The 10,118-nt window shown below is 44.0% G+C and overlaps 1 protein-coding gene and 1 long non-coding RNA gene across 2 annotated transcripts; one reads left to right on the top strand and one right to left on the bottom strand.

The window, feature by feature from the left end:
* Positions 1-665: 665 nt before the first annotated feature.
* Positions 666-9,421, top strand: LOC116940778 (heme transporter hrg1-A-like). The gene is made up of 3 exons (XM_032950962.2): positions 666-1,126; positions 5,438-5,605; positions 6,185-9,421. The coding sequence occupies exons 1-3, from the start codon at positions 988-990 to the stop codon at positions 6,316-6,318; spliced, it is 441 nt and encodes a 146-aa protein (XP_032806853.1). The 5' UTR covers positions 666-987; the 3' UTR covers positions 6,319-9,421.
* Positions 802-1,777, bottom strand: LOC142924240 (uncharacterized). Its single transcript, XR_012941436.1, has 2 exons — positions 1,345-1,777; positions 802-1,140 (listed from the first exon to the last, which is right to left on the bottom strand). It is a non-coding gene; the product is annotated as an uncharacterized LOC142924240 (long non-coding RNA).
* Positions 9,422-10,118: the final 697 nt, after the last annotated feature.

Below are 10,118 nucleotides of genomic sequence, written 5' to 3'. Positions count from 1 at the left end.
CAATCGCGTCCGTTCTCTGGACATAGTGGCACCTTCAAATCTAGATTGTACCCCCTTGTCAGACCACGTCCTGTGGAAGGTGGCATCATACAACTCCAACACTGTACTCCGATAACCTCGCTACTCACACTCGAGGCGCGCGCTGCGCTTTACCCATGGCTCTGTGTTTTGTTTTGAGGTCTTGCGGTTTTACTTCAGTGGTGTCGGCGTGATCGGTGCGGTGGGGGTGGGTGGCACGGCACTGCTCACGGTTCTAATAAACGGCAATTGTTGAAAATTCTGCCTTGGTCCACGACATTTGATAACCATTGCTATCTCAAACTTTAGTAACAACAGACAATAACGCCGCCTCCCCACAATTTACTCTCCACATACGTAAAAAAACTCAATAATTTATTACACGCCTCAGCCACACAGCCTTCTGGGGAGTGCACAATCTTAAACAACATTGGTTCAACACAAACATCGGACAATGTCTCATTAGCAAACTATTGTACAGGTTTCAAACCTTCGGTGTCTTATCCGTAGGGTAAGCCTTGCTTAAACCAATGATGGTAAACTTCCATTGTGGATACATATCTGCCAAGACCCTCACCATTCGATAGAGTGAGAGCTTGACGCAGAACTATAGCGAGTCAGTGGCCGCAAGGCTAAGCCCGTCGCTCAGGGGTGCCCTCTCGCCAGTGAGAGTCACACAGTGACCACAGACAACGCAGCGCGTCCACTCAACCAGACCGCACATCCACACCCTGCACGGGAAACATCGAGTCGGCCGTAAAAAAAAACACAACAGAAACGAAAAAAAGACTGAAAACTTTATTGTACGGGTTGTGAAACAACAAGGTTGCCAGCTGTCCCTCGCGTGGGGGTTGTTGGCCGGAGAGGCGCCCTGATCCCATCCCCTCCTCCCCCACCCCCTGCGGGGCGCCTCCTCCTCCTCCTCCTCCCGCTCCGGCGGCGGCGGCGCCGTGGCAGAGAGCCGGAGCCATGGCTGCGTCGAGCGAGCTGCGCCTGAGGCTGCGAGTGGCGTTCAGCGTCGTGGGGGCCCTCGTGGGCGCCTCCGTGTTCGCCGTGTGGAGTCTGCACTACGGGCAGCCCTACACGGGCGCCTGCGGAGGCCTCTCGGGTGGGTGCCTGCTCCTGCACAACCATCGCATCACACCGCACACCCCGCACGACGTCCTCACGTTTCACACTCCCAAACAAAACACGTACACGTCTTATTCTACTCTCAAGCACAACACACGCCCGCATACATACGTTCAATCTTTTGTCACACACTTTTCCAAAAAACACTCTTACATCGATACAAAGGCAAATGCCGCTCCAATAGCCGTAACCTACTTTTTTGGGGCAAGTTCTGTCCACGAGCTGCTATGAAGGCCGAAACGGCATACGAGGGGGTGGGTGGCATCTGTCTCCCTAGGAGCGATGTTTACAAATAGCACAATGTAATCATTTGAAGCGGAGTCGACCTAGGGGAAGCCCAGGACCGGTCCAGATAAAGGTAAACTCGGGTCGCCACTCAATCTCATACAAACATTCCCTGACTCCTGACAGTCCGGCTGGCCTCCCAGCAGCAACGATCCCGCCGTGACGTGGTGCAACTTGCGCGGCATTGTGCTGATGTGCAGCTCTCCTTTTATGTCCAGGGTTATATGGCACAATGTCCAGGGTTATATGGCACAATGTCCAACGTTTGGCTCCATGTGCAGGGCGCATCTTCTGAAACTCAAGTAATATTCCATGGGTTTTGGGGGCATCTTCAGGAACTGGAATATTTCGCTGTCATATCGCCCCCATTTGACGTATCCGTGTGGAATTTCCACCAAATCCTTAGTTACGTTCTTCAAAATAGCAGCAATCGACAAAACCGCGATCCGTAAACTCAAAGGAAAATCGAAAACAAGGATTTGGTTCACGGTTCGTAATACGAACCCCCTCCTTTTGTTTTTGTGTTACCCTACATTAACCCAAATATGAAACAAGTTTTTTTACTTCAAATATGATTAATATTTTCTAGAGTGATGAATATAACTTGTACAGTCAATGTATAGAATTGAAAAAGTGTACATAGTGTACATCCCATTAGCATAAGTGTGTAAAGTATACACTTATGGACACAACATAAATCGTGGGCGGCTGTATGTATGTCTGTTGCACTTCTTTAGTACCGTACGGTGCAGACCTCACCGCCTCCCCACTTGAAGCTGGGAACACCGCGTGACCTGGGACCCGTGATGGGCCACACGAGAGACGAGATGGGTGGCGAGGTGTTAACTGCCTCGCCGGGTATACAAGGAGGTCGCGGGTTCGATCCCAACCTTGATGCCTTTATATTGGGAATTTGCATGTTCTCCCAGCAGTCGCATTGATTTTACTTCGGGTCCTCGAGGTTTTCCCTCCACATTTAAAAACATACGTTTAGATTATTTGGCTGCTATAAATTTCCACGTGATAAGCCACTTCGTTGAGCTATTTTTTGTGGTCAGGTCGCTTCTGAAAAGAGCGATAAAGCTCAGTGGGCCTTACATACGATGGTTGGCTACGTACGGTGCGAAAGAAGTTCAACATATTACCTTGCAAAATAAAATAAAAATGTTGAGTGTGTTCTTCTGTGGCAGCATCAACGCAAGCAGTACAGTTACGATGCATACTGGAATCTCGCGGTCAATTGCGAATGGTCGAGCCAAAGGGGCACGATCGGCGAACTGCACCTCAATACATTTGGCTCGAACGGTTAAATCTGCGATGGGCAAGGTTTTGGTGTATTCAGTTTTATTATTTTTTGGAAGATTTAGCTCAGTGCTTGCCCACCTGTTTAACAGTGTAGCTGACCTCAAGAGCAGGCACCACGGCCTTTAGGTGTGATTCTCGCGAAGGTAAAGTTAGCATGAGCTGCTGCTGGCTGCAGGGCTGTGTGGATCAAGGCATCGCTGATAGGCAAGCGTGGCTTCTGAGCACCTGCATGCTATGTGGCGGAGTGACTGCTGGGCAATGTCAAGATTTGCTTATTTTCTCACCAGTCGCAATTGCTTCATAAGCGAGGGAGACACTATGTAGTGAGTATCTAGAATACACCCATTCAAAATGCTCACTAAAGACTGTTCTGGATAATGATACAGTAATTATTTTTTAAATCTTTACTCTTATCAGAATTTTGATACAAATTCTGTTGATTACACTTCATTTACTAAATGCAGGTTGTAAGTACTTTAATGTGGTGTCCCACTGCATATGAACAAACGTATGAAAAGGTATTATTGAGATTTCAGTTAGTCATACAATTATTCAAATCGAGCATAGCATCCTTCATCTGATGTGGCGGGCCGTGATTCTGGTTTTGCATCTGTGGTAAAGGCCTTGGTTTCATTTCTCGCGAGGTGCGTGCAATAGCAAACGTCTCATTTCCTCGAGCCCTGGACCTGAGCTTTGCCAGCGCGGGAGCGCCCAGGGCCCTGAAGCCCCACGCCACCCATGCCAATAGGGCATGGAAGACTTGGCCTATCCAACTCAGTCTATCCCATCTCCTCGAGGTGTCCCTTAGTCTAGTTAAAAGCGAGTAACATTTAGCAAAGGGGCACGATGAATGGAAAGGGCCTTGAGGATCATTTGAGGGCTTCTGGCTCTTGCTATGCAGGTCCGGCACGGTGCCAGCCTGGTTCGTAGTGCTGGCAACCGTGGAGATACAAGGGAAGCAGCGATTTACCCAGTTGCATGCAACGGCAGATCAGGGTTTGTGTTTTGTGATGGGATGCGCGGGGCAATTGCCTGGAGGAGCGAGCAATTGAAACGCGTGACGAGGTTACGCAACCCGCACTTATGCACGTATCAAACAGGTTTGCATCACTTGTATAATTATCAAGACCCATGTTTATGTTTTATGTGAGCGCATTGTCACGAGTGATCACAGCCAACTCCATTTATACTCTACGACTGCACGTGGCACGAAGGTTCCACCGGGAAGGCCGCGTTGCTGAATGCATGCGCATCCCTTGTGTCAGCCCACTACTGGATGAGGGCCTCCACACACCTGTGTGGGTCTCGAGGGTTATTTGACATTATTTATCACGTTGAGTCATTGCGGATTGGTGAAGGCGAGGAGCATAGACATGGAAACAAATAAGTTTCATACAACAATGGATGTTTATGCTATAAAGCTCCACAAATCCTGTTTGTGCTTGGTGGTTACCCATCCAAGCACCATTCAGGCTCAGGCCGGCTGAGCTGAGAGCTGACGAGATTCCGGGTGATGTGCACACAAACGTTGCGGCACCACGTGGAGATGGTGCCAGCTGATACACCGACTGCAGATGCACGTGTGCATTGTACTCATGTTTAACTGGAGTGATTAGCGCAGCGCTACGAACCCGGCGATTCCCGCTCACGGCCAACACCAGTGACGATTATTTGAACTGGTCCAAGGCCTCCCCTAGGTCTACTCAGCCTCAAATAAGTAGTTGGTGTCTAAACATCACCACTGGAGAGACAAGGGCGGGAGGATGACTCGCTGAGTGAGAGAGGGTGACTGGCTGAGGGAAGAGGGTGGCTTTCTGAGAGAAACGGTGGCTTGCTGAGTCAGCGAGAGACACGGGTCAGCTGCTTGCAGCGTCAGACATTGAGCTCACTTTAATCAACAAGACACCCCTTGCCGAGTGCTGTCTCATCGTCATGAGGTTTGTCATTTGCTGAATAAACAGCTTATCTTTTTAATCTCCAAAATGTTTTACAGATTGCCATGTTTTCCGATTCATTGTTTCAGAATTGATTGTAATCCGAAGATAACATTTTCTCAGTGAGCAATGTATGGACACATAAAGCCATAGTCACGTTTGTATCCCAATAGAATTGCACATTAAAACAAAGAGGGAATAGCTTTAAAAAGGCTCTCAAATGTCGCTGGGAACAAAAAATACCACATCGGTTTATCTTCAACTTTTAATGTCATAATTAAAATCTTGTCTCTTATTTGGAAGGCAATTTCAAAAGCTGTAAAATTACTTTTCACTGCACACAGAAACGCACAAATACACACGTAGAAACATGTGCATACACCCATGTATCACTTCACGTTTCAAGTGTATTTTATTAAACCAGTGGTGAGAACTCCACAAAGACCAGGATGGGCTCATTTGCAAGGGTAACCTGGGTCACCAAAATAACAACAGCAGGAACATTAAACTAAGGACTGTACAGCAATAAAGCAAATCTAAATCATAGCAAATTCCAAAATAAATAAGATTGTTTAAATAGCAAGTACGTGTCATGACTACCCATGACAGATGTTGTCCACTTTCGCTTGTAATCTGTATTTTATTCATATATTAAGTCCTTCACCTGAAAAATCCCTTGAGATTGAAATCCCATGGGTGTCCAGGCATGTGCAATGCGCCATGTTTGGTTGTGCTCACGTGACGTGTGTTGTCTTTTGTGATAGGTGTGCTGGCCATTTGGACGCTGGTGACCCATGTGATGTATATCAAGGATTACTGGCGGACCTGGATACAGGGCCTGAGGTTCTTCTTTACTGTGGGCGTGAGCTTCCAAGTGATTGCCCTGGTGGGCTTCATCACCTTCTTGGCACTGGCCATCTCCGCACATCAGGGTGAGCCATTAGCCATTACTTCACTCTCCTTCGCTGATGCCTTCGGGACACATTGCATATATTTGCACAATAATTAACGACGTGTCAACGTTGAATAAATAGGTCTGATGATTTTGTTACAATAACTGGTCCCGCTTCTTGAATGATGGCTACAGTTTAATCTAGTCCATCCTGTGAAGAGCACCAAGTTGACTTCTTCAAGTGTGACATCTGTAATTTACGCATCTGATAAACAATTAGATGTCTAGTATATGTTTACTTCAGAGCTCTATGTACATTTTGTCCACTAATTTTAAGATTCTATCTAGATTGTGAGTTACAGTTCTATTTTTCTACCTCAGGACTATCAGTTGTGAATTTCCAAACGCATGCTTCCTCTTTGGGATCTTCAGTCATGTTTTATTGTCTGCCTCTTTCTATATCAGTCTGTCTTCTTAATCTGCACGTTCATACAACTGCGTGTGCAATGCTGCAGGAATGAAAATGCTGTCTGTGTGAGATTGACAAGGAAGCTGTGTCGTGTTGGGTACCTGTGCGTGAAATTACAGCTCTGATGTTGAATTTGTTTGTTTGTTTCAGCCCTGACAGACCCCACAAGCCTATACATTACTTGTATTTGGTGCCTAATGACTTTGAAGTGGGCATTCGTTCTCTCATACTATACTCACCACTACCACAAGGAATTTGCTGATAATACCCTCGATGATTTGTAAGGCCCTGCTACACGCGCAACATTTTCAAGGGCACCAGCATCGAGAGTGGTAAATGGTGGCGAATACAGATGCATTTTTCCAACATGCTGTTTTCTGCTAGCACAGTTTTTTAGACTTTAAACTGCATATCTACATTTTACCAGACATATATGTGCGAGGAAGGAGGGCTCTTGCCTGGAACGTCACCTATTATATATGTGTTTTTGTTCTTGAGGCCACATAGAGGCTATTGACAAAAAGTATTTTTTGTTTATTTGTGTTTGTGCACCACTACAACGCAGTTCACCAAATACTTTGTTCAACTGATTGAGATCAGATTTAGATTTTTGCTTCATATCCAGTGATGCAATACTGTGCTATATAACTTACATAGTAACAAATAAAGTAAAAACTGTAATTCATTGTAAAATATATTAATTTACTTCTCTTGATAATATACTGTACTTATCTGCTGACAATCTATTGTCTCTATGTGTAAATATAAAGCAAACAATGCATTTAGTGATGCTGCGTTCAGTGGTGACACGGCCAAGAGCCCAACATATTCATTTATAATACGCCTGCCTTTAAAGTAAACATTGTATAATAAGTGACCTTTCGGACCATTACCTTCGTCTGAAATGTGTAATTGAGGAATGTGTTTAAATGTTTTTTCTTCTTTGGTTCTTTCGGTAAAGTCACGTAACTTTACCGAAAGAACCAAAGAAGATGAATCCTTGCAGTCACGAAAGCTTTAAATCGAAATGTTTAAATGTTGTAATTAAAAGCAGCCTCTGACCTATGGTTGCCTTTTCCCAAAATCTGATTCTAAAATGTAATGGTTTTTATTGGAATATTTTGAGTACATATATGTTAAGATTGAACATTTGGAATTCACCTCCGCGTAACCTCGTTTTTTGTTTGTAAACCCTGCAATTTCTCACCTCTGCAACCCCGTGATACAGAGAATACAATTGCGCCCTTTGCCTCGTGCTCCGAGCACTGCTTGTAAACGTTTAGCTGTTGCCATATGGCCTTGAGCCGGATTGCTCATGAGTAAACCCCACTTTATGCAGCCCAAGATGAGCACATGATTCGCTGTTACCCTCCCTCACGTGTTGAAACACCCTGCATATGGGGAAGGGAGAGAGTAACTTTGGTCTTAACACGAACAATGTCATACTTTCCCTGGAACACTCAGTGGAGGGGATACACACTTACATGCATCTTGGGGAAATTATGTGGGTAATGTGAATGTCACTTTATTAATAATACGATGAATAGGAGTATCAACAATATATAAATGATAATAATAACAATGATAGTCATATAAACAATACTACAGGAATCCCTTGTTATACCTAATGGACATGTTCCTGGTAAATCCTACTTAATTAAAATTACTTAAAGCGAACTCTTATTTCCTATAGCCATTATATTAAAATTGGGGGTTGCGTTCCTTGCTGACATTTCTGGAAAAAAATGCGTGGCTAAATGTTATGAAGTGTACAAAAATGCATATGCTCATACGTTAATATACATTGCAACTCATAATAAATACGAATAATTAGATACAACTTACCAGAGATTAATTTTGATTGGTTTAAGAGCTTACAGATTTAGGAGTCGTGGGATGAGCAGCGGTGGTGTTATTTAGACAAAGGGCAGGATCATCTGCCTCTTCATCTGACGATGAAGCTGGAGCCAGAGGAATGTTCACGAGAGGAATCTGGCTCTCTTCTGGGCTCTTGTCCAGATCTGGCTTGATTGCAGCACGTTTAAAAAAAATTGTCCAAAAACAGCTGGACAGCATTTTTCTTCTTCTGCTGTACACTCTCCTACCTACCCCTCTCAACTCTCCCACCTCACACTCCCTTACTTCTCCTCTGTCATCTACCCAACTGCACTCCACGCACTCGCCTACCCTTCCTCAACTTACTATACTCCACACACTCGCCTAACTCTCCCCTTTTATCTTACTCTAATCCCTCCACTCACTTTCTGCTCCAGCAACCAAGGCCAACTGTTGAGCCCCAGTCAACCTTCGCTCAGTGGGAGGTCACTCTTTCTCTTCTGCTGCCCCCACAGTCCTGAACTCCCACCGGCCATCCACGTTGTAAGCGCCGTGCCCCTGTTCAAGTGCAGTCTCTATAATGTATTTTCCCATTTGACTGTCATTATCTATGCAATAAATATTTACGATTTATGTATATTTTGAAATGCAGTCACCTTTACATACTATATAAATCCAAATTGTGTTTTATTTCACAAGTGTTGTAAATGTGAGTGTGAGGAACAGTAGTGTCATGATAAGTGCAATACTCTAAAATAAAGTATTGCTATCCTGGGTTACATTTATACCTTGAACATAGGTGGCACATATGTCAGCCATACCAGGGACAGAGAAGCAGTTGAGTACCTAGTTATTTTTACCCACTGTTTTCAATATTTTCGGCACTTACATGTTTGCACGTTGTTATTGGTTTTGTGTTTTTTTCATTCCAGCAATAAGGATTTGGGTTCAAAATTTGTTTTTAATTCAATAGCTCAGCTGAAATTTGGATTTGATTCGATTTGGTTCTGATGGATTCACCCCATTTCTTCGAATAAAAAAACAAATATCGCATAGCTAAGTAATTTTTGATTTAAAGCTTTCGTGACTGCAGTTATTAATATTCTTGGTTCTTTCGGTAAAGTCACGTTGAAGGGAAACAATAAAATAATAAAATATATAAAACAATAAAATTATCACGACGTTTCGACTGCAACACAAGCAGTCATCATCAGGTGTGTTCTTGCCGTTGGTTTTCACACCTGATGATGACTGCTTGTGTTGCAGTCGAAACGTCGTGAGAATTTTATTGTTCTATATATTTTATTATTTTATTGTTTCCCTTCAACGTGACTTTACCGAAAGAACCAAGAATATATAAGTAATTTTTGTTACATTTTCAGTGGATGTTTTAGAGTGAGTGCTTGTAAATGTCCAAAGTTTTAACACCGATGGAAAGTGATTCCAATATGTGATTATGATAGTTAAAATGATGTGCATGTATAAAAAAATCGACAATACAGAGTCCGAGTCATCAACCAAAAATAAAGTTGATTTACAATCTATACACAAGTCTTGGATTTCAGTTTAAACCCGCGGTCTTAATGTAAGAGCAATGTACGCTACACTACTTCACACTTGGCTCTACAGCAGCATCACCACAATCGTTCCGCCTCCCTAGGGCTCAATCTGAGCTTGCTTATATGTCTTATTTGCCCACCAGAGCCTACATTGCTTAAATGTATATATTCATTTGGCCCTTGTTAAAATTTACCATGAAATTGCAACATTACATTTGAATTTCCACCAAGGAAACTCTGTGGTTCTGCCCCTGGCTTCTGATTCGACAGTGATCCTGCAAAATTGCAGTCATATCTTGCTCTGGCACTTTACGTAATGGTGTCATAATATACACGAAACAATGATGCCCTCATCAGTGTTATAGATGCCATTGCATATACATCCACAATCTACATATACATCAAGTGATGCTCTGATGTACGTTGTCTCAAGCAAATTTCAGAAAAATCAAGATTACCACACAGCGAACACAGCAAGGGGAGCTATCTCCACTGTCGTGCTCCAGAATAGAATTGCCACCTGTCCGCCAATTTCTGGATTGAATCTGACTTGGGGCCAAGCAGGGCCGGGAGCGGGACTTATGCAGCGTTTATTGCACGTGATGTGTCGGGTCGCCACCTGTCCGGGATTGACACGGACAGTCCAGGAACTGGTAACTGTGCTTGAGTGGTATAAATAGATTTGTACC

The sequence above is a fragment of the Petromyzon marinus genome, chromosome 10 (assembly GCF_048934315.1).
Source record: "Petromyzon marinus isolate PM22_M1 ecotype Great Lakes invasive population chromosome 10, UKy_Petmar_22M1.pri1.0, whole genome shotgun sequence".
In the NCBI taxonomy this organism is placed as follows: domain Eukaryota; kingdom Metazoa; phylum Chordata; class Hyperoartia; order Petromyzontiformes; family Petromyzontidae; genus Petromyzon; species Petromyzon marinus.
The sequence above is the reverse complement of the archived record's forward strand: the minus strand, read 5'-3'. Positions and strand labels throughout refer to the sequence as shown.